Source organism: Mastigoproctus giganteus, chromosome 6 (assembly GCF_048544385.1).
Source record: "Mastigoproctus giganteus isolate SK-2022 chromosome 6, ASM4854438v1, whole genome shotgun sequence".
Lineage (NCBI taxonomy): Eukaryota > Metazoa > Arthropoda > Arachnida > Uropygi > Thelyphonidae > Mastigoproctus > Mastigoproctus giganteus.
This window is the reverse complement of record NC_143580.1, coordinates 8,200,011-8,225,152: the sequence shown is the minus strand read 5'-3', so window position 1 is coordinate 8,225,152 and position 25,142 is coordinate 8,200,011. Positions and strand designations below refer to the sequence as shown.

At 35.9% G+C, this 25,142-nt stretch overlaps 1 protein-coding gene across 2 annotated transcripts in view; it reads left to right on the top strand.

Moving 5' to 3' along the window:
* LOC150083876 (valine--tRNA ligase-like) overlaps positions 1-25,142 on the top strand; it is a 180,018-nt gene that overhangs the window by 42,383 nt on the left and 112,493 nt on the right. For both annotated transcript variants that reach the window (XM_090374919.1, XM_090374918.1), the window contains exons 8-12: positions 6,267-6,375; positions 9,483-9,662; positions 11,944-12,068; positions 21,905-22,090; positions 22,281-22,357. In XM_090374919.1, the coding sequence (XP_090231045.1) occupies positions 6,267-6,375; positions 9,483-9,662; positions 11,944-12,068; positions 21,905-22,090; positions 22,281-22,357 (677 nt within the window). The remainder of the gene's footprint in view (positions 1-6,266; positions 6,376-9,482; positions 9,663-11,943; positions 12,069-21,904; positions 22,091-22,280; positions 22,358-25,142) is intronic.

The window sequence follows — 25,142 nt, the reverse complement described above, 5'->3', positions numbered from 1 at the left end:
GAATTTGGGGGCTGGTTACTCACACACTAGCAGGGCTTTTGTGGATTTATTGGATGATTGTTTTCTACATCAGCATGTTCAGGAGGCAACTAGAGGGAGTAATACTCTTGATTTGATTATCAGCAGTGATTCTTCATGCATTAAGAATCTGCAGATAAATGAACCACTAGGTGGCAGTGATCACAGTGTGCTGAAGTGGGATTTACTGAAAGAGGTAACTACCATTAGGGGTAAAGGGAAGGGTTATTGCTTCCGTAAAGGCGACTACGATGGACTGAGACAGTATTTAAATTCTATACAGTGGGACCAACTGATGATGTTACCAACAGCAAATTCAAAATGGGAAGCATTCAAAGAACATATCTTGGAAGCTACTAGGCTTTACATACCAACTAAGAAATATTGTTCAAGGTTTAGGCCAAAATGGATGTCAGATGAACTAATGAGGCATATGGCAGAGAAGAAAAATGCATGGGATACTTACAAATTAACACATGACACAGAAGCCTATGATAGATACAAGTTGATATGCAACCAAGTTACAAAGGAGGTTAGGAAGGCGAAGGCAGATTACGAGAAATCCTTGGCAAGGGATGCAAAGAAAAACAGCAAAGAGTTCTTTACTTATGTAAACTCTAGAAGGAAGGGGAAGAATCAGATTGGTCCACTTGATATTGATGGGTCAACTGTTGATGATCCTGCTCAGGTAGCTAACAAACTAAATGAATATTTTGCATCGACATTCACACATGAGGAGTTATTGAGCAAGGGGAATGCCAGAGGTGTATTCAACTCTAGCAGTAAGCTACAGAATCTTGAAATAACTGGGAGTAAAGTGGAGGAGAAACTGTTGAAGATAAACACAAGAAAGGCACCCGGGGTGGATGGGATCTATCCAGTTATATTAAAGGAGGCAGCAAAGGAAGTAAGCAAACCCTTAGCCATAATTATGAGAGCTTCCTTGGACTCAGGGGAGGTACCCATAGACTGGAAATGTGCAAATGTGACCCCAATTCACAAAGGAGGATCAAAGGCTGACACAAGTAACTATAGACCTGTGAGCTTAACTTCTGTTCCAGGAAAATTAATGGAGGCACTGGTTAAAGAAGCACTGCAGGATCATTTAGACAAGACTTCAGTTATAGCTCAGACACAGCATGGTTTTGTTAAGGGGAAGTCTTGCCTGACCAACTTGATTGGATACTATGATGCAGTCACAAAAGAACTGGATGCAGGGAATAACTTTGATATTATATACTTGGATCTTAGAAAAGCTTTTGATACTGTTGCACATGGAAGACTGCTACACAAATTGGAGCAGTGTGACATTGGAGGCAAATTGCTGCTATGGATAAAGGGGTGGTTGAGTGGGAGAAGACAGAGAGTGGTAATCAATGGACACTGCTCATCGTGGACTAATGTTATTAGTGGAGTCCCTCAGGGCTCAGTGTTGGGTCCATTATTGTTTTCTGTATTTATAAATGATATTGATGATGGTATATCAAGCTTAATGTCCAAGTTTGCAGATGATACAAAGGTTGGCAGGGTTGTCAAGGACACTACTGACACTACACTGCTGCAACAGGATCTGGAAAGGTTGAGCAGATGGGCTGAGAGGTGGCAAATGAAGTTTAACATTGACAAATGTAAAGTACTACACATGGGAAACAGCAACCCCAGGGCAACGTATCAACTCTGTGGTACTACACTGACAGTGGTAGAGAATGAAAGGGACTTGGGGGTGATTGTGCAGGCAGATATGAAGTTCTCTGAGCAGTGCAGACGGGCTGCAAGAGTAGCTCATGGAGTATTGTCAATGATATACAGGAATTTTTCCAGCAGGGATAAGGAGGTGATTATTCCATTGTATAAGGCAATGGTCAGGCCACACCTAGAGTACTGTATACAGGTCTGGAGGCCTCATTTCAAGAAGGATGTAGAGCTGCTGGAACGAGTACAGAGAAGGGCAGCAAGATTAGTGAATGGAACAAAGGGGTGCTCTTACGAGGAAAGGCTTAAGTTTTGCAAATTACAGTGTCTGGAGACTAGGCACCAGCGAGGTGATCTGATAGAGGTGTATAAAGCCTTGAATGGTTTAAGCATGCTCAATGCTGATGGGATTCTTCCTCTAGCTCAGAAAAATCACCTGAGAGGGCATAAATTCAAATTGAGGAAAGACAGATGTAGGATAGACGTGCGGAAATTTGCCTTTAGCCAGCGGGTGGTTGGTTGGTGGAACAGACTGCCATCCCTTGTGGTGGAGGTTGATAGCCTAAATAAGTTTAAGGCTCAGCTGGACAGGTATTTTGAACGAACAGAGGGGTGAAGTGGAAGTGGGTTTTTTTTTTTTTTTTTTGGCTGATGCTGCATAAGCTTGCTTTCTTGCATCAAATGCCTCTACTAATGCTAATGCTAATAGGTAACTATCTAGTTGAACTTTGAATTTATTCAAACTGTCAGCCTGAACTACCCATGAAGACCTGTTTCAGCGGTCAACGACTCGCTGGCTAAAGAAAACTGCCTACAATTTAGTCTAAACCTCTTTCCCTGTAGTGTGTTTTGTTATTTTCTAACAGTGAAATAGAAAATTCTCTCTAACAGTGAAAATTCCATCTTTGTTCATTTTACTAACCCCTCTCAGACCCTTATAAACCTCAATCAGGTCACTTCTGAGGTGTCCAGTTGCCAAGCTCTGTAGCCCACATATTCAGAATCTTACCTCACATGGTCGCCCATTTGCTGGTTTCACCAAGTGAGTTGCCTGTCTTTGGACCTTTTCAAGAATCTCAATGTCTTTTTTTAGATGAGGTTTCCATACTTGAACACAGTTTTCCAAACGTGGTCTTACAGTTGCCTAATACTGTGGGACTATGACCTCCATATCTCTACAGAATAATGTTTGATAAAGCATCGATAGAACACCATGGCACCATAGGCTTTCCTTGCTTCCTGTTTACACTGCTTAGAAAACTTCATATCTGCCTGCATTTTAACTCTGAGATCCCTTTCTTCCTCTACTGTTTTTAATTCAGTCCCACCAAGTGTGTAATTTATTTTGGGGTTGCTATTCTCCAAGTGTAGGGCCTTACACTTTGCTGATTAAAACATAGCTGCCTCTTTTCTGACCATTCTTGCAGCCTGTTCAAGTCATCCTGAAGGAGCATTGCTTTGTACTGATCATTAACTACTCTACCAATCTTTACATTGTCTGCAAATTTTGACATCAAGCCTTCTCTCCCATTGTTGCTGTTGTTTAAGAAAATCAGAAACAACAGTGGTCCAAGATCCGATCTCTGGAGAACAACACTTCTGACTTTACACCAGTCTGAAGAATATCCATTAATCACAACCCTCTGCCTAATATGGATTGCTGGGTGGCCCTGCATTGATACCCAGCAATCCATATTAGGATTTTTCCCAACATGTTCTAGCTTATAAAATAACCTCTCATTAAGGACTAAGTCATATGCCTTGCTAAAATCCAAATAAACTGAGTAGATGAGAAAATACAAATTATTTGCTTCCTTCCTCACATATGTAGTAGTAGTAGTAGTAGTGGCATATGATGCAAGAAAGCAAGTGAATGAGCTTATGCAGCATCAGCCTAAAAAAAAAAAATCACACCATTCCCTACAAATGCCTGTCCAGTTCCTCCTTAAATTTATTCAACCTATCAACTTCCACAATGACAGATGGAAGTTTGTTCCAGCAATTAACCACCCGCTGGCTAAAGGAAAATTTCTGCACATCTATTCTACATCTGTCCTTTCTTAATTTGAATTTATGCCCCCTTAGGTTCGTAATCTGAACAAGTGGAATCAGCGTGCTCAACCCATTCAAGGCCTTATACATCTCAATCAGATCACCGTGCAGGTGCCTAGTCTCCAGCTACTGCAATTTGCAGAACTTAAGCCTTTCTTGGTAAGAGGATCCCTTCATTCCCCTCACCAATCTTGTTGCCCTTCTCTGTACATGCTCAAGGAAATCCACATCCTTCTTAAAATGAGGCCTCCAGACCTGTATGCAGTACTCAAGGCCTGGCCTGACCATTGCCTTATACAGAGGGACAATCACCTCCTTTTCCCTGCTAGCAAAATTCCTATATATCATTGACAAAACCCCATGACCTGCCCTGGCAGCCTGTCTGCATTGCTCAGAAAACTTCATATCTGACTGCACAATTACTCCCAGGTCTTTTTCATTTTCTACCACCTTAAGTGTAGTACCACACAGTTGGTACGTTTCTCTGGGGGTTACTTCCATAGAATGTAACTATCCAATTGTCCTTTGAATTTATTCAAACTGTCAGCCTGAACTACCCATAAAGGCAATCTGTTCCAGCAATCAATGACTCACTGGAAAAATTTTTCCCTACATCCAGCTCATGAGTACCGTGTTAAAATAGCTTACTAATTTAGTTAAACATGATTTTCCCTTAACAAAACCATATTGTGTGCTATTCAGAATGGCATATCTATCTAAATGTTCCTGGATTGCACCACTCTTCATCATTGCCTCTAAGATTTTCTCTATCACTGAAGTCAGACTAATCAGTCTATAGTTACCAACTTCACTCTTAGAACTGCCTTTATGTACTGGTGATACATTAGCACTTCTTCAATCCAAAGGAATTTCTCCTGAGTCCAAAGATATCCTCATAATTAACTTCAATAGTTCAATACACCCTTGGCAGCTTCCCTCATCAAGGGCCTTATCCCTTGGTTTCTTAGAGTATATGCCAATGAAGGTTTGGATGAGTTCCGTTGCTACCCCTCAACTACTACCTTCCATACTCCGCAAACAAAACCATCTATGGAACTATATAGTGGCTACCTGTTGTCTGTGGTACTTGTAGCTTAAGTTGGCATAATGTATCATTGTCTTCCATTCATTTGGGGAAGTCTGGGTTCAATTCCTGTTGGCAACTGGGAATTTCTGAAGTCTGCTTCAATTGAGACTGTTATTAGCCGATCTTAAGTGCTGGTAGTAAGGCTTCCTCCCTGTGATTTTTCATTTCTAATAAAAATATACAATACAAATATGAGCAGTAAGCTTCAGTACTGTTAAAATAATAAAAGGGAACTTCCAGGACAACTCTCTCCTAACAGCCAAGACAAAGCACATTTAACTTACCTTTTGTTCCTCATTTAACAAAACAGCATGGATAGCCTAGGCATAAAAAAAATCGAAACGACTTTTAAGCTCCCATTTGGGTTTTACCCTGACACTAGAGATCCAATATACAAAGTCAAGTGGCAATGTCGTGTGATGTACATTGGCAGTCTTACTGGAGAATCCATAAATATCTGGAGGAGGATAAATTCCACATCTGTTTGGGCTACCCCATAACCTCAGAAATGGCAGAAAGTGGCATTGGACAAGGCCTCATCTTTGATTTTTTTCAAACTACAGGTCCTCTTCATGAATGCATAGGAGAAAATATAAGGAGGCATACTTCAATGTGTGTCTTCTCTCCCTCATCAGCTGCTACATCGGCAGATACAGTCTAGTCTGAGTTGCTTTCTTTCTTCAAAGGATGAGATTTTTAATGCTTGCTCCCTTTTATGTGGGAATCATGCCTCTCTACTTCTTGATCTTCCTGCATGATCCATAATTTCATCGAGGACAGGAACATAACCTTATTCAGGTGTGACAGGCACCCCAACACTTAGAGTGAGAAGCTGACTCTGATTAATGTTCTTATTTGATCTGGGATTCTGTTTCGTCCTGCATCATCTTCATTAAGTACCTGCAAGCTGGCTCAATCACCTCTGACCAAGAACAAGCCATTCCTCTCAGTGACGACATGGGTTTGCAATTGTTTATGATCCAGAAAGAAGACACTTTGTAACCAAAATACATTACTTCCTTCGCAGAGATCTGACAAGGCTTATTGTCAAAAGGACGAACAAAACTTCCAATTAACACTTCTGATATCATATGTAGTGCATAACCTATGCTGTTTGCCTGTGGTTATTCTCTTCATTTATAGTTATCTTTGTTCATTCTGTTTCTTGTTACATATGTGTTCCACAGATTATAATTGGCAGAATGTTCCATCAGGCATGTATGGATTTTGTATGTTTTTAATGTGAGTAACTTTTTTTGTAAATTCTGATCATATAATTTTTTTTTTTAATGCAAAGCAAGTGCTTTTATTTATTATATTATTTTCCTTTTTGGTAATGTTTAATTTATTGTGTTTTTGCTTGCTAGGTACAGTGCATAATATTAACTATTTCCTGTATGCCCTAAACTTTTATTAGGTAGATCATGTAGAAGTATCTGAAAATATGCACTTCAAGGTTCCAGGAATGGATGACCCTGTGGAAATTGGAATATTGGAAAAAATTGCTTATCCTTTGGTGGATACTGGTAAGCATTGGGCATAATTCAATGATGCATTTGCACTAACTTGTATGCTGTAATATAATATTAACAACAAATAATTAAAGGTAGTCATTGTGACTTAATGTTCTTTAATTGTAATTCAGTTGAAATATTAATGTACAAAGAGATTTTTTGAGGACTGATCAGACAATGCATTGCACAATACCCACTACCATTTTCCTTCAGTAACCTCCATCTGTAATATGACTGCAAGCTTAACAAATTGCAATCATGTTTCATGAAATAGCACTTGGCTGTTTCATGAACCATAATGCTGCTGAGTAAGTTAATTGCCTTCTTTTAACTGCAAATTAGAAATAAAAATTTCATTAACCTGACTACATTTTTGAGGATAAGTTAAAAAAAATTTTTAGTTATAATTTGTAGTTAAAAGAAGACAATGCACTCACTGTGCAACATAATGTTTTATGGCAATCATACTATGCCTGCAGCCATGCTATGGATGAACATGTACTTTGGCCTTGTAAAAATACTGACAAGCAAATGCAGTCACTATGCATCATTATTTCTCAGTGCAGTTTTCAAACAGCCTCTCTACATTTTCACTCAGATTTATTTTTTAAGTATTTTTCTTTCTCCATTTGGACATTAGTAAATATGAAATAACTACCAGAACTTGTCATGACTGTGTAAGTCATTTCTGTCTCTGTGAAGTTTATACACTTCATAAAGACATAAAGCCACCCTGTCTTTAATTTAAGCTGTATTGTCTCCTGAATTTTATAGTAAGCCAGCTCAGCACTTTATTAAAATGGCTGTCTTCTTTGAAATGTGGACAAATGAAGAAGTATAACCAATTTCTTTCTCTATGTCACGGACAAAATCCACAGAAATTTATTACCAGTTGTATGTATGATCCAAGAAACAAGTCTACTTTTGATACAATCAGTTCAAACAAGCAATGCCCCACACTGTGCCTATACACAACAGTGGTTACAGCATAAAAGATGAGAGTTTCTTGCCAATCCATCTTGCTCCTTCTAATTTTCATCTGCTCAAGCTTTTGGAAAAATGTGTGCCCGGGGAACCAATTTAGTGATATGACTCTCATATTTTTGTTGTTTTGAAACTTTATCCATAAAACTTTGGCTGTAAGAAAAATATTTAGAAATGTGTTTAACATCATGGAGTTAGTCTTTCAGCAGTTAATTAGAAGATATATCCCATGGCAAACCAAGAGAGTGAGTAGTCATTAAAACTGGTAATATGGTTAACAATTGCTTTTGAAAGGTGATGGGCCGACCGGGCTAGCCGGGTGGGTAATGTGCCTGCCTGGCAACCCAAAGGTCGCGGGTTCTAATCCCGCCTCGGGCTTGGATCAAAGTACTGCAAAAACCTTGGGAGGTGCACTATGGCCACAGAAGCCAATGCGCGAACAACTAAAAAAAAAAAAAAAAAAAAAGAAAGGTGTGGTTGGGAAGAGTTGCAGCTGCCACTCAGAAGTTTTCAAGACCTAAAAAATGTAATATTTTGGATGAAAAAAATTTTCTGAGAAACAGCTGTATGTTGTAATAGTTTTTTAGTGAAACACTGGCACACATCAGTTTTTTGAATGAAAGAAAGAATGAGCAACACTGAATCCTAAAACCATTAAAGATTGCCACCAAAAACTAATGCCAACAGGTTATGTGGTATATTAAGCACAGTGGAAAACAATCTACTTCTTTGTCAGCTGGAGTCAGCAAGTTGGTGCATGGTGCTTTTCATAAAGTCTTGAGAAATCCACTAGGGTGTATGTGCATGGGCGCCTCTGTAGCCAGGTGGGAAGGAGCAGCAGTGCGTAGCACACGCTTCTTGATTAGACCGGGGTTCGAGCCCGTAACCACCAAATATGGAGGATGCGGAAAGGTCAGGGAATGACCACCGCATATCCCCGGAGCAATATGGCCTTAGTTGCTAATGCTCCTAAACAACAAACAAACCAACCAAACAGTATGTGCATGAAACTGGGGCGCCTCCGTAGCCAGGTGGGAAGGAGCAGCAGTGCGTAGCACATGTTTCTTGATTAGACCGGGGTTCGAGCCCATCACCACCAAATACGGAGGATGCGGAAAGGTCAGGAAATGACCACCGCATATCCCGGAGCAATATGGCCTTAGTTGCTAATGCTCCTAAAAACCAAATAAAATAGCATGAAACTGGGTTGACTTTCCATTCTGTTCAGAAAATTTTTTTAAAACAACTAAAGTTAAACCATGGAAACCACACTGTGTCGGAGCTGTATCCAAAGGATTGTAATTGAAGAATGGAGTTTGCTGAAATCATGCTTGGATGGCTGAAACATTGGCAAGATCTCTTAAAGAATATTTGGTCAAATGTGGTTATATTTAATATTGGATAGGAGATTTAATTAACAGACATAGCAGCCATTACCTGGACTGTATGAACTGCAAGAAACAGTGAAGAAAAGCAGAGTCCATCCTAAAGTGTGAGTGGGAATGGATGATGTACTCATGTCAGAATTTTTAGGCCATGTATTTTACAAGATATGATAAATTCAAAAAAAATACTCCATTGCACTTCAGAATTTTGCTTTTCCTGTATGAATTGCCTAAATTGCAGGAAATGATCTTTATTCAGGATGGCATTCCATCCTGACATCGGTATTCTTAATGGCATTCCACTACACTTCAGTATTCTTGTGTGAAACTGGGTTTGATTACGTTTACTAACAAATGGATGGCAGGTATGAGCCAGTAGGGTAGTCTGCAGTGAACCTTGATTTGTCTCTGTAGATGTTTTCCTTTTGGAGCTGGGCCAAAGAAAAATCCAAAACTGTTAGTAAACTGAGGAAATTGTCAGAAATGTCTTTCTTTCACATTTAGTGGAAAATGTAGTGTTCAATGAAAAAGGTAGTGAGAAAGATTGTTGACAGTACTGATCTCATGTGTTGAGATATGAATATTTTTAAAGTATATTGAATAAATTTGTGTAACCAACATTGTTTGATTAAATCTTTTTTATCCTATAGGGTTCGAACAATACCTTTTTTAAAAATTAGGAGTGACTTTAAAATCATTCTGTATTATTTAAAAATTCTATATTATAAATGTATTGTTATTTTTTTCTAGAGGATGCTATAATTGTAGCCACTTCTCGCTTGGAAACAATTTTAGGAGATACTGCTATAGCTGTTAATCCCAATGATAATCGGTATTCTAGTTTCATTGGCAAATTCGTAAGACATCCTTTAACTGCAGAGAAACTTCCAGTTGTAGGTGATGCAAGCATAGATAAAACATTTGGAACAGGTAAGAATTAATTAATTGATATACACATTGTGATTTCTGTTTGCTTTTTTTTTTTGCATATTGAGAGCATTGAAGGTAGTAATGGACATAATTGGAAGTTCCTAATCAATTATTTTGATTATAATCATATCGTTTGATCATTTTGTTTGATTTTATCATTCGATTATTTTGTTTGATTATTTCATTCAATTGTATCATTTGAATTATTAGTAGTTAGTAAGTACTAATCATTTGATTATTTTGATTATTGAAATCTTGATTTATTGAAATTTCAATTACTAACCATTCAATTATGCCCATTGCTAATTGAAGGAGACCCAAATTGTTTTATTAATAATAGTATTGAGTTTGTATCCAACTCTGAGTTTACTGTAATCTTATAAGTTAATTTCATCTGTTAATACTCTGTTCTCTTATAACATAAGATACTGTGGACCTTATTGTGGGCTTTACACTAGGGTAGCAGATCCTGCTAGCTGTATGAAAAAATGAGTGGCTATTTGGTTCCCTCTATGGTACCTAGTTACCAAGTTCTGTTGCCCATATATTAAAAGTCTCTCTTCATATCAGTGCTCTTTTATCAATCCCACCAGATGTGTTGCTTATCTTTGGACTTTCTCAAGAAGTTGCTTTTTTTTTTTAGGTATAGCCAAAAAAGATTAGCTTTAAAATGGTGACTCTGCAGTGAGGATTGAAGTAAGCGTTGGAAAATGGTTCAAGATTAAACTAAGTGAGACAGGGCTCCTTCTTATCTTCACTTCATGTAATTTTCAGACATTTAGACATTTGAAAAAAAAAGTTACTGAAAAGTTTAACATATAGATATAAAATTTGGTTCTTAATTTATGTTGATGATAATGTACTATTGTATAGTAGCTTTAAAGAATCTCTGAATAAATTAGATGCAGATGGCATGAAAATTAGTTATGTCATGAAAATCAGATTCAGAGTTTTGAAAGGTTTCTATTTGTGGAACTAATTTTTATGTGAAACTATATATGACATCTGTCTAATTTAGTATTTTTGAAAACCTTGAAAGCTATTGGTTGAAAGCTGTAATGTTGCATTATCATCTGCATATCAATTTTTAAAGAATAAATGTTTACTTTCCCATACTAAATTTTGTCAGTAACTTACACTCTTTTATTAACTGGTCTATAGGAGAATTTAGAGTGTAGAATAAACAACCAAAAATTGGAAAAGGTTAGGAATTTTACGTATCTTGGAACATTCTTTAATGAAGGTGAAAGGTTAGACCTGGAAGCAAGAGGTCAGTTAAATTCATTTGGGACAAAAGATGAATTAACCAGAAGACAAAATAAGCTATTTGTAACACAGGTTTTAAGTCTATTTGAACCTTTGGAGCTGAGGGTTGGGTAAGAAATAAAGAGATTGATCCAAAATTAGAATCTTCAGAAATGAGAATTTTAAGAAAAGTAGATGGAAAAATGGCAAAATTGTATTATAAATGGGGAAGTAAGAAAAAATCGTTGGTTAACAGTTATCCAATCAAAGGTAATTGAAGAAAACTTAAGATTGTTTGTGCACGTAGAAAGTACGGTATACTGAGGGAGATAGCTAAACAGATATTTGAAGCAAAAATGAATGGTAATAGAATTAGAAAAAGGTGGATGATTATGTTGAGCAAGCAGTGAGAGGTAGGATTAAAGATTCTGCTATGGATTAATAATGGATAGAAGGCTGATGGTCTAGCTGATTTGTACTGTTATAATGAACAATGCATCCACTAGGTTAAATCTATCGTCATCCAAATTTATATATGATGATAGGCCTATTAAAAAGGTTGAGCTATAGACTGTTACTTTTTATGTCCATGGACTAAGCCATGCATATATCAGTTAAAATATTAGAAGCCTTTGCATTATATTTGATTTTTTTTTTTTTTTTAATATATATTGCAGTTTGATTGTCAATATAGTTTCATGTAGAAAACCTTAATATGGCACAATAGACTTCAGATGTAAGAAGTTCCAAGATGGAAAGAGTTAATGAAATAAACAGTCCCAGAAGTAGCAGTTGGTGACAGTATATGCCAATTCTCACTTTTAACCACAGCAGGGATCACAAGTTCAGTGTGTTATTAATTGTTTGATGATTGGATGAATGAATCTTTTATTTTTAAATCATAATTTATAAATTATGATATAATTTATTCCCAGATTAATCTTTTTTTATCTTATGACACTTTGTAAGCAATATTTTAAAGAAATTTGAATTATGAATAGGACAACGTTTTTTTTTTTTTTTTCCTTTATATCAGGTGCTGTTAAAATAACTCCAGCTCATGATTTTAAAGATTTTGAATTAGCCAAAAGACATAGCCTTCTCATTCGTGATATTTTAGATGATGATGGTAAAATTAAAGACAACATAGTCCATTTTGGGGTGAGACTAGTTTCATTATTAATACAGTTAAATAGTTTAATGAATCAATAAATAGTCATAACTTAAATATTAAGTTTATGAACAAAATGTAGAAACTGCAAATATAGGATTATAAATAAATTATACAAACTAAACTAATCCTGATTTTGCATATTAGTATTTGTTGGAAACTTATATTGCATAGCATTGTCTGCTAAGATGTTCACTGCTTAACCCTTTGCAGTCCAGCATTATTTCTGCTGTCTTACTGTTGCTCCAGCTCAAAAATCAGAAAAATGAATACTGAATATGAGCTCTTCAAAAATTATTTATTTTTGAGTTTACATGAGTTGTTATATAAAACTGATTGGTAAAATATTATAAAAGCATTTCAGACATTTTAAATATTTATTATTTATATGATTTTAATATAAATCATATACGTGTGGTATTTCTTGAATCATTCACCAGAATGCAATCTTTGTTTTCTGTAGCATGTTTCACAATAAAACTGTGAAAAAATCTGTGCGGTATATAGTGCACAGTCTCTTCTTATTTGAATTTTCTTGTTTCATAACAAAATGAGGACAGTCATCCAATCCTTCAGCATCTGAACTTGATAGCCTTTTTCTGGAAAGGACATTCTTATTTTGGACTTCTCCTACTATCTGAACAAGCAACTTCTTTCAAAACTGCTGTGACAAAGGGTTCTTTTGAGATGGGTCTGCTACCTTCAAGATGAAGCTGTTCACTGCTGAGTCTTCTAAAAGCAAAAAAAACAATATTTTTTCTGGCATAATAGTCAGAAAAAATATTTTTAGATTTTTAATCTGTTAAGTTTTTCCTTACTTTTACTTTTCCTGTTGTGACCACAGTTTGGGTATTCTAGAAAGCATAAGTACAGCTATTTTTTACTTTCCATGCTAATGTTTGAACTTTATCCTCCTTATGGAACCCATTGACTCTGTTTCTCAGTTTTTTTTGTTGTTTTCATCCCTGTCAGTAAGCCCTTCCTGTTTCCTGTAACAGTGCCTCTTAAGTGTGTATTCAGTTTATGTAGTTCATCTAGTTGATACTAGTGTAAACTTGGTTAGTGAACAAATGAAATCAACTACTCTTAACACCTTGAAAAAGTTTTCATTGAGATGAAGCACAATCCTTGAGGATTAGGCTTCATCCCAATCCAGTCTGGCCTTATCAAGTTGTCAGTAGTAGGCCTTTGCAAAATATGGCACAATAGCTGATCCTTTGATCCCCTTTGTGAATGTATTCCCAATTCACAAAGGGGGATCGAAGGGTGATTACAGACGACCAATTAGTTTAACTTCTGTTCTTTAACTTGTAAAATAATGGAGTCACTGGTTAAAGATGCATTGCAGGATCATCTAGACAAGACTGCAGCAATAATTCAGACACAGCATGGGTTTGTTAAAGGAAAGTCTTGTCTGACAAATTTTATTGGATACTATGATGTGGTTACAAAAGAATTGGATGCAGAAAATAATTTTGATATCATATACTTGGATTTCAGGAAAGCTTTTGACACTGTTGTGCATGGAAGACTACTGAACAAATTAGAGAAGAATGGTATTAAAGGTAAGTTGCTACAATGGATAAAAGGGTGGTTGAGTGGGAGAAGACAGAGGGTGGTAATCAGTAGATGCTGCTCTTTGTGGACTAATGTTATTAGTGGAGTCCCACAGGGTTCGATGTTGGGCCCACTGTTGTTTTGTATATTTATCAATGATATTGATGAAGGTATATCAGGCTTAGTGTCGAATTTTGCAGATGATACAAAGGTTGGCAGGATTGTTAATGACAGTATGCTACTGCAACAGGATCTAGAAAATTTGGACAGTTGGGCTGAGAGGTGGCAACTGAAGTTTAACGTTAACAAATGCAAAGTACTGCATATGGGTAGAAGTAACCCCAGAGGAACGTACCAACTGTGTGGTAGAAAATGAAAATGACCTGGGAGTAATTGTGCAGTCAGATATAAAGTTTTCTGAGCAATGCAGACAGGCTGCAAGAGCAGGTCATGGGGGTATTGTCAATGATATACTGGAATTTTGCTAGCAGGGAAAAGGAGGTGATAATCCCTTTGTATAAGGCAATGGTCAGGCCACACCTTGAGTACTGCATGCAGGTCTGAGACCTCATTTTAGGAAGGATGTAGATTTGCTTGAGCATGTACGGAGAAGGGTAACAAGATTGGTGAGGGGAATGAAGGGATCATAGAGAGGCTTAAGTTCTGCAAATTGCAGCAGCTGGAGACTAGGCACCTGTCAGGTGATCTGATTAAGGTGTAGAAGGCCTTGAATGGGTTGAGAATGCTGAATTCTGATGGGATAGTTCCACTTACTCAGATTATGAAACCAAGGTGGCATAAATTCAAATTGAGGAAAGACAGTTGTAGAATAGATGCGCGGAAATTTGCCTTTAGCCAACGGGTGGTTAATTGCTGGAACAAACTTCTATCTGTCATTGTGGAAGTTGATAGCTTAAATAAATTGGAGGAACTGGACAAACATTTAGAGGGAATGGTTGTGTAAATTTATTTTTTTTTTGGCTGATGCTATATAAGCTCATACGCTTGCTTTCTTGCATCACATGCCTCTATTACTATTACTGTTACCTCACTTTGTTGGCTTTTGAGGGTTTATAACAGTTGAATGAAATTCTACCCTTAAAACTTGCAATACCTTATGGAATATTTCTGCCTGGAACAAAACATTCATGAAATTTTTCATCAAGATAATTAACAATTTTCTTCTCTTTGTTTCAACTTTTCTCTGACTTTGAATTCTATTTGTTTGCCCCTTTGTTGCTGGGCAAGGATGCAACGTTCAAAATATCTTCAGAAATCTCTTCCTGTTAAAAGCATTCTTGAAAAATGGGATTTTATCTGTCCCCTCTTTATATCAGTTTTTTTTTTTTTTTTTTTTTTCATTTAGTCTCATGTTAATTTATTTAAACCAAAACCTAGTCACACTATATGTAACAACCACAAAGTAGCTTGTTTGGAAGAGTTTCCTTGTAAATGTTTGAATGAAGCATCATTTACTTTTCTTGGTCTCCAGTTTTCCACACTAGCATTGGTTGACAGGTCATCATCAATTTCTTCATCACTGCTACAAGATATATTGTCCGGATCGAAAATAACATTGTCACTATTGGACAAAAGTACATCGAATTCTGAATCAAATGGGTTTCAATTTATTCGTCAAAAAGGCCTTTATATGGCAATGCCATGATTAACACTTTGTTTCTGGCAGGGAGTAAATATGGGGTGAACACTAAAAATTACGAAAAACTATAGCTTTTGGCTGTTAACAGTTGAATAAACATTCAATTAGTTTGTGAAATTGTTTATATGAAGTATAAGTAGAAAGCAGTTCAATAATTACAGAAGAATAACAAGAAAACAAGCTATGTAATTGGCAAAACAGAAAGGCACATCTGATGCAACATAAGACCAGAAGCGAAATTTTACAATGTTATATGAGATGCAATTTTGGACTGCAAAGGGTAAATAATTGAAAATATCCTGTTGATTCATGAACAGACACAGATATCTGATATTCATCATCATCATCATCAGCCATTTTCAATCCACTGCAGGATGAAGGCCTCTCCAGCAACTTTCCAGTTCCTTCTGTTTTGAGCACTGGCCATCCATTTACTACTCAAAAACTCATGAATTTCATCTATCCATCTCCGCCTTTGTCTTCCAGGTTTTCTTCTAGCTCCTCTTGGGTACCATTCTGTTATTTTCTTAGTCCATCTGTCATCATGTCTTCTAGCTATGTGTCCTGCCCAAGACCATTTTAGTTCTTTAGTTTTGATAAGAATGTCCTTTACTTGAGTTTGCTGCCTAATCCATGTGTTTCTCTTTTTATCTAACAGTCTGATTCCCAATATAATTCGTTCCATTCTTCGCTGTGTAGTTCTTAGCTTCTCTTCCATTCTTTTGGTGAGTGCCCAAGTTTCACTTCCATAAGTCATGGTGGGGAGTATACATTGGTTCATTATTTTACGTTTCAGACAAACTGGGATATTGCTCTTCAGTATGTGACTATATTTCCTGAATGCTATCCATCCAAAATTTATTCTTCTCTTGACTTCCAGCCATTTATCATTATTACAGCTAATAACTTGTCCCAGATAAGTATATGACTCCACCTTTTCAATTACTGCTCCTTCAATCATTATTTCCCTTTCCGTGGCATACTTGTTCATCATTACTTTTGTTTTAGCCATATTCATCTTTAGTCCAAAATCCTTACTAACTGTGCATAACTGATTAAGATTTTCCTCTAATTCTTTGGGATCGTGGCTTATGACCACAATGTCATCTGCAAATCGTAAATGGTTTAGGTACTCTCCGTTCACATTGACTCCTTTCTGCGACCAGTCTAATCTTCTGAAAGCTTCCTCAAGGGCAGCAGTAAACAGCTTCGGAGATATTGTGTCTCCTTGTCGGACTCCTTTCTCGATTTTAAATTTCCTACTGTCTTTGTCTAGTCTAATAAAGGATGTAGCACTCTCATATATTTTCTTCAAAATCATAATATATGGAGTATCTATGCCTTGTCTTTCCAGTGCCCCAAACATTGCCTTATGCTGTATGGAGTCAAATGCCTTTTCATAATCCACAAATGCCAGGCATAATGGTGTTTTATATTCATTTGCTTTCTCCATTAGCTGTGATATTACGTGAAGGTGATCCATAGTTGAGAATCCTGTCCTAAAGCCAGCTTGCTCTTTCGGTTGATTCTCATCAAGTATTCTTTCTAATCTGTTAGTAATGACCCTTGTGAACAACTTGTAGATATGGGATAACAAGCTAATTGGTCTATAATTTCCAATTTCTGATTTATCTCCTTTCTTATGCAGCAAAACTATGATTGCATTATTCCACTGCTTAGGCATCACACCTTTTCTAATGCACTTTGTGAAGAGCCTTGCCAGTTTTTGTGTTATATCTCTTCCTCCCAATTTTAACAACTCTACAGTAACTTCATCTTCCCCCGGGGCTTTCCGATTCTTCATTTTCTTCAAAGCATGTTCTACCTCATCAGGAAGAATACCGGGTATGTCGTATGTGTTGCTACTTTGCAATCCATGTTCCCCACTGCTGGTATCATTCCCTCGCTCCTTGTATAATTCTCTATAGTAGTCTTCTGCTATTTGAATTATGCCTTCTCTGCTGTTTATAAGTACATCATCGCTATTCTTCAGTTTCAGTATCATTTGTCTTTCTGTATTACTGCTCATGGCTGCTGATTTAAATCCTTTGTTTTCCCTTAATGCTTGTTCTACTTTTCTTGTGTTAAATCTTCTTATGTCCTCTCTGAGTCTCTTTCTAATGGCTTTGCATAACTCAGTATACTCAATTTTCTCCCTGTCAGTGTTTTTCTTGCTCTTCATTTGTCGTCTTTGGTTCATCATGACAAGTGTTTCTTGACTAATTTTTTCTTCTTTGGATTTCTGTTTCCCTATAGGTTTCTTGGGCTTTATCACTTTCAGAAAGTTGTAATATTCCTCGTCGATATCTTGGTCCTCAGCAGTCTGCAGAAGCTCAAACTTGTTCTTCAGTTCCAGTACATACTGCTTTTTCTCCTCCTCTGTTATTTCAAAGACCTTTGTATTATTTACTCGAGTCAGTTTTTTCCTTTCCTTTCCTACATCTATATCAAGTGTACATCTTACCATTCTGTGATCACTTCCAACATTTACCTTATTCAGGACGGTAACATCATTCACAATATATCTTCTGTTAGTGAGGATGAAGTCGATTTCATTAGTTGTTAATCCATTTGGACTCTTCCATGTCCACTTTCTGTTCACCCTTTTCTTGAAAAAAGTGTTCATTACTGACATTCCTTGAGATTCTGCAAATTCCACAAGTCTTTCACCTCTTTTATTTCTTTCACCAATTCCAAAATTTCCTATAGTTCCTCTTTCTGCGCTGTTTTGCCTTTTTCCAACCTTAGCATTGAAGTCCCCCATAATAATAGTGTAGTGGGTTTTCTGCTCATCTAGAAGACTCTCAATTTCAGTGTACATTTCTTCAACCTCTTCATCATCATGGCTCGATGTTGGTGCATAAATCATTATAATCTTTAGCTTGTACCTCTTAGAAATCTTGAGTATTAGTCTTGACACCCTTGGTGACGTACTTTTGAATTCCAAAATGTTGTTTTTAAAATCTTTATGGACCAGAAACCCAACTCCACCTTCACTCCTTTCACTGTTTCCATTGGTGTACAGCAGATTTCCACTTGATAAACTTATAAGTGATTCATTTCTTCTTCTTGTTTCAGCCAAACCGATGATATTCCAATTCACATTTTCTAATTCCTTTATCTGATATTGCCTATATGTAATTATTGAGTGAATATTAATATTATCAGTCATTTTTAAATGTTTTGAGAAATGATATTTTAATTTATAAAAAAAATTAGTTGCCATATCTCCCCTATAAATTAGTCTTCCGTGTGATCTATGTCAGACAGTAAATTATAAATATGGCTTATGGGGAAGGGGGAAAAAAGCCTCATAGGTTCTTTCTGAATGGATAAGGGTGCCCTCCTCCACAAATTTTATTATATGGTAGTAGTAGTAGTAGTGGCATGCGATGCAAGAAAGCAAGTGTATGAGCTTATGCAGCATCAGCCAAAAAAAAAAAAATCACACCATTCCCTACAAATGCCTGTCCAGTTCCTCCTTAAATTTATTCAACCTATCAACTTCCACAATGACAGATGGAAGTTTGTTCCAGCAATTAACCACCCGCTGGCTAAAGGAAAATTTCTGCACATCTATTCTACATCTGTCCTTTCTTAATTTGAATTTATACCCCCTTAGGTTCGTAATCTGAACAAGTGGAAGGATCCCATCAGAATTCAGCGTGCTCAACCCATTCGAGGCCTTATACACCTCAATCAGATCACTGCGCAGGTGCCTAGTCTCCAGCCACTGCAATTTGCAGAACTTAAGCCTCTCTTGGTAAGAGGATCCCTTCATTCCCCTCACCAATCTTGTTGCCTTCTCTGTACACGCTCAAGGAAATCTACATCCTTCTTAAAATGAGGCCTCCAGACCTGTATGCAGTACTCAAGGCCCGGCCTGACCATTGCCTTATACAGAGGGACAATCACCTCCTTTTGCCTGCTAGCAAAATTCCTATATATCATTGACAAAACCCCATGACCTGCCCTGGCAGCCTGTCTGCATTTCTCAGAAAACTTCATATCTGACTGCACAATTACTCCCAGGTCTTTTTCATTTTCTACCACCTTAAGTGTAGTACCACACAGTTGGTACGTTTCTCTGGGGTTACTTCTACCCATATGCAGTACTTTGCATTTGTCAAGGTTAAATTTCACTTGCCACTTCTTAGCCCATCTGCCCAAATTATCTAGATCCTGTTGCAGTAGCACACTGCCATTACTGTCATTAACAACCCTGCCAACCTTTGTATCATCTGAAAACTTCGACATTAAGCCTGATATACCTTCATCAATATCATTGATAAATGTACAAAACAACAGTGGACCGAACACCGAACCCTGTGGGACTCCACTAATAACATTAGTCCACGAAGAGCAGCACCCATTGATTACCACCCCTGTCTTCTCCCACTTAACCATCCTTTTATCCATTGTAGCAACTTACCCTTAATACCATTCTGCTCCAATTTGTACAATAGTCTTTCATGCGCAGCAGTGTCAAAAGCTTTCCTGAAATCCAAATATATGGTATCAAAATTATTTTTTGCATCCAGTTCCTTTGTAACCTCATCATAATATCCTATCAAATTTGTCAGACAAGACTTTCCCTTAACAAACCCATGCTGTGTCTGAATAATTGCTGCAGTCTTGTCTAGATGATCCTGCAATGCATCTTTAACCAGTGACTCCATTATTTTACCCGGAACAGAAGTTAAACTAACTGGTCTGTAATTATTCGTGTCACCCTTCGATCCCCCTTTGTGAATTGGGGATACATTTGCACATCTCCAGTCCGTGGGAACCAGCTCCCCTGAGTCCAAGGATGCTCTCATAATTATGGCTAAAGGTTTGCTTAGTTGCTTTGCCGCCTCCTGTAATATAACTGGATAGATCCCATCCACCCTAGGTGCTTTTCTTATGTTTAACTTCAATAATTTCTCCTCCACTTTGCTCTCAGTTATTACAAAAGCATTAAGTATCCTGCTACAATTTGATAACCTTCTGCCATTTTCAAACCTTAATAATTCCTCATGTGTGAATGTAGATGCAAAATACTCATTCAGTTTGTTTGCTATCTGAGCAGGATCATCAACAGTCGAACCATCGATGTCAAGTGGACCAATCAGATTCATCCCCTTCCTTTTAGAGTTTATATAAGTAAAGAAATCCTTGCTGTTTTTCTTAGCATCTTTTGCCAAGGATAAATCTTATAATAAACCAGGAAGCAGTTCATTATTATTATTCTTATATATTTATATTTTTTTTTTATAGTAGCCAAAACAGATAAGATATTGTCAGTTATAGTATACTCTGGTATCCTATATGATGCTTAAGGATATAAAAACGTATGATAAGGAGGGATCAAAATACATTAGTGAACAAGTTATTAAGAATGCCTTTATTAAAGAATTTAATGTATTGCTATGTGTCATGTCAGTGTTGTGTCTACAGTTGTTTATGTAGCAGCCATATAGTTGTTTCTGAGAGCAGACATCTCCAACAGTCCTTTATCATTGGTTTATGATGGAAAATCGGCAAGCATTTAGCTGTGGAATAATAGTATGATTTGTAACTGTGTTCAGTGCCATATTTATGAAAAACATTGAGGGCATATCAAAAATAACTTGCAAACAAGAAGAGAAGCAGCTCTCACAAAAAATGACTGGAAATGAGGGATTGATTCTCAAGGTAACAGAGCTGGCCAGGATTGTCAGGAATATAGGCAAGTTATGCTGGTCTAAATAGCATTTTAGGAAAAGAGCATCTATCCCAATGCATAGCAAGTCAGATCAGATTGGCCACAGTAGCAGTAGCATTTTCCTTTGTGTAATATTCGAATAATAATTTATTCAGCAATGACAATTAAAATTTTCCCTTTCATGTTTGTGGAAACACTGCAAACAGTGTGTGGGCATTATTATGGTATGGTATTTTTAGTATATTGATAGTGCCAAAATGATGCAAGGAAGCAAGCATATACAGCATTAGCCAAAAATTAGCAACCTTAATATAAGTTATATGAATGTTAATTATTCCATTTGAATGTTTTCAAAACACATTTTTATATGCTTCTATTATAGTTCTTTTAGCCTCACCAGCAGTAGGGTTCAGTCAGGAATTCACACTTATAAATTCTTTTATATTTTATTAAAGTTTTGTTTAATATTTATGCACAATCATAGGATGATTTATAATATAATCTGAAGCTTTTGACATTCAAAAGGTGTATTATGTATCATTTACTATCACAATAGCTTGTTACAATTCATCATATACATCAGCAATGTCACATATACATTTTTACTGCCTTTTGTTCTTTTATCTTGATGAGCATTCAGTTTCATAAAGTTTTCCATTTTGAGCTCTGCTAAGATTGCCACTACCTTCTTTTGGCCACATCATATGTTACAAAAACATTTATTTCATAAAAACATTGCATTTTTGAATTAAGTGTTATGCATTAAACTTAATTTTTTTTTTTCATTACATGACTGTATATGGAAAAAAATTTTAATATGGAAAATTTTTAAAAATTTTATTTGTAAATAATACATTAAAATTCTTATAAAAATTTCTATAACATGCAATGTGCTATAACAGTATTTTTAAAAATCTCTCCAGGGTCTTCCGCGATTTATAGCAAGAAAACATATCCGAGAAGCATTGCAAGAGGAGGGAGTTTATCATGGAAAGATTGGTCATAAAACCACAATTCCTGTTTGCAACAGAACAGGTGACATTATTGAGCCTCGTTTGAAGTTTCAGTGGTACATGAACTGCTCAGAAATGGCATCCAAAGCTATAAAAGTAGGTGTTATGTACATAAATAGAAAAATGTTTTAAAAATTATGTAACATAATTCCAAATAACCTGTTTTATTTTTTTTTGTAAATATAGTTTCATCTTTACAGTAATAGTAAAGTGATTACGTATTTATGGAAGTATGAAAATGTTTTACTTTCTTTCTTGATGAGGACAATTCCTGTATCCCTTTCAGGTTTTGGAAAATGGACAGTTAATACTCGTTCCAGATTTTCATTTTAATATTTGGATGGATTGGCTGAAAAATATTCAGTAAGTGGTTTATTGAGTCAAATACAGATGCTATAGAATGTTTTATATCTTCTCTGTATTATAACCTTGTTATGGAAATTCTAAAGCATTGTTCCTTTATTCTGTTCATACTTTTAGTAAGAAAATATTTTGCTGCTCATTTTAAAAATTGTTTCAAGTTCACAGCAATTCTCAAAATGTAAATAGTGCTTTGATGTTATTAAAAAATGTCCTAATTTCTATGTGAGATATGAAAAATGCACAATAATTAACTACTATTATTAAAACATTTAGCAAGAAGACAAATCTTTTTTGCATTTTATGATTCAAATCAGAAATTGTTAGAAGTTAGATGGGAATAAAATTCCATATTTCTAGTGATTTTTATATATGAATATGTAAAAAATGAGTTTTTGTAATCTGCAATGTGTTGATCATATTATCAAAAATATAAGAGAAATTAAAAATGTAATTGTTAAATTACATTTTGAATAAATCTTCTTTCTTTTAAGTACAAGTTTTCCAATTGAAAAACTTGAAAAATGTTTTGCTGTTTAGTTAAAAAAATCTCATGGGGTGGCCATAACTAAGGTAATAAAAAATGTTAAGGGAAAAGTTAAAAAAAAAAAAAAAAGAGAGAGAAGGGTATTTTAGAAGAATGGAGTAAATACTTTGAATTGCTTATCAAAAAAGCTGAAGGCATCACTGAATAAGAGGAAAAGATTGAAAGGGGTGAAATTTTGGATATTATTTCTATTATTGAGATAGAAAAGATCATGACAATATGGAGTTTGGAAAGGTAGAAAATATAGATGAAATTTGAATTGAAATATTGAAGGTTACATCACATTATCCAGACATTTTCTAAAGGATAAGTTCTAGAAGATTGATGAAAAGCAGTAATTTTACCAATATAATTATGGAGGTTAGTGCAATATAACCTTAATAACCTTAGTTTTGTGTGCAGTTATAAACAAACTAAGTTATGGCTCATTGCCATAAGATGCCTTAGGATTGATTTGCTCTAAAAGGAGAAATGTAATACTGTTTATTTGAAGTTCATGCTATTACTCATACCAGAGTTTTGGCACTTATTGATATCTCATTGAAAGGTGAGTAAGCATTGTAAGAGAACAACCTGGCCACACAATAATAATGAGATCTATCAGACCAATGCACTTTTCACAGAAACTCAGTTTGCTCATAGATGCATATAAAACCGAGACTGGTTGACTTGTACAGTTATATTCTATAGCTCTTGTAGTATGAGGCTTTTTTAAAATTTGAGTTTTGTACCAATATATATATATATATATATATATATAAAAGGGAAAGCTGAATTGGAAATTAGAGCAATTTTACTCCTTAATGTACCAGACTTAGAAAAACCATGGGAATATAACAAGGAGTTGTTGTATTGGCTGATCTTGAAAAACCATATGATGAAGTACTTAGAAATGTGCTCTTTCAAATTTGAGAAAATGTGGAATCAATAATCTAAGGGGAATAAAAAAAAAAATTGCATAAAAATGTCAAATCTGTTGTGAGGGTTGAAGACACTAGAAAATGATATAAGATTAAACTTGAAATAAGGAAGGTTTGGACCTTACTGCCACTTCGATTTATAATTGCATGGACCATTTAATAAAAGAATGTAAGCTACTGGCAGTATTTAGTGTGGGAGATGTAAAATTTGGAAAATTATAACATTCAGATGATGCCATGCTGTTATATAATAGTTAGCAAGGTCTTCAAGACTGAATAAATTAGATATATGAGTAACTTCATAACTGGGTTGTCACTATTGCAACATCAGGGTACCTGTCCACCCACCGAGGAGAAGACAACAAGCTTTGAAACGGTGCCAGCTGGGTGGTAGTATCTACTGAGAATAAGTAACAGTAGTCTTCTCCACTGGTGAAGTGTTACTTATTTGAGGTAGTACAATACCATGGAAACTCATTGTTAAGGTATTCACAATATGAGATATAACCAAAACAATGCCAATTTAATTAATTGATTTAACTACCTTGGTAGATGGCTACGTTAAAATGATGCTTTTGCACTAACCTATATGTTAGTCATTCCTATAAGAATAATTTCACTGACACAATCTGAGCAAACATTGATATCAGAAGATTGAAAACAGTAATCCAACCAAGAAAAAGAAGAATAGAAATCTCTGATTATTTCATTTTGCATTCTTGTAATGCCAAACATCACAAGGTTGAGAATGGCCATGACAGAAAGTCTCCATTGGAGAAGAGACCATCACCAAATTGTGATCTGAGGTGCCTAGAGGACTGCTCACATTGACTGTTTACTTAGAAGGGTTGTTTGTAAGAAAAAGATCAAGCATGTTAGCTTTGTGGTTAGGATCATCTGATATTCTGGTAGGTAAGTGAATAATCTGTGCAAGGTCATTAGTGATTATAATACTCTCAGCATCTCATCTCAACACTCTGATCACAATACTCTCAGCAAGAAAACTGAAGCCAGCTGAAGTTGTGAACTTTAAAATCGCCAAGAAAATTGCCTTGCTGTTAGGAAAGTTGAATTAGCAAAAGCAAGCTTCAAAGAAAGGAAGTCAGAGTTCCAAGTGATTAGTGGAATTGGGAGACCAATAGAGGTAACAAATGAATTTGACAGAATGTGGCAGAGAAAGAGAGAGAGATTTTAAGCCAGAGAAGATTTCAAATTATTAAATCTCTGTTGGAGAATATCAGAATGGGCATATGCGGAAGTGTATCACCTTTAAAGCAAAAGAAATCATACAGCAAATAATTAGGGAAAATTAGATGAGCAG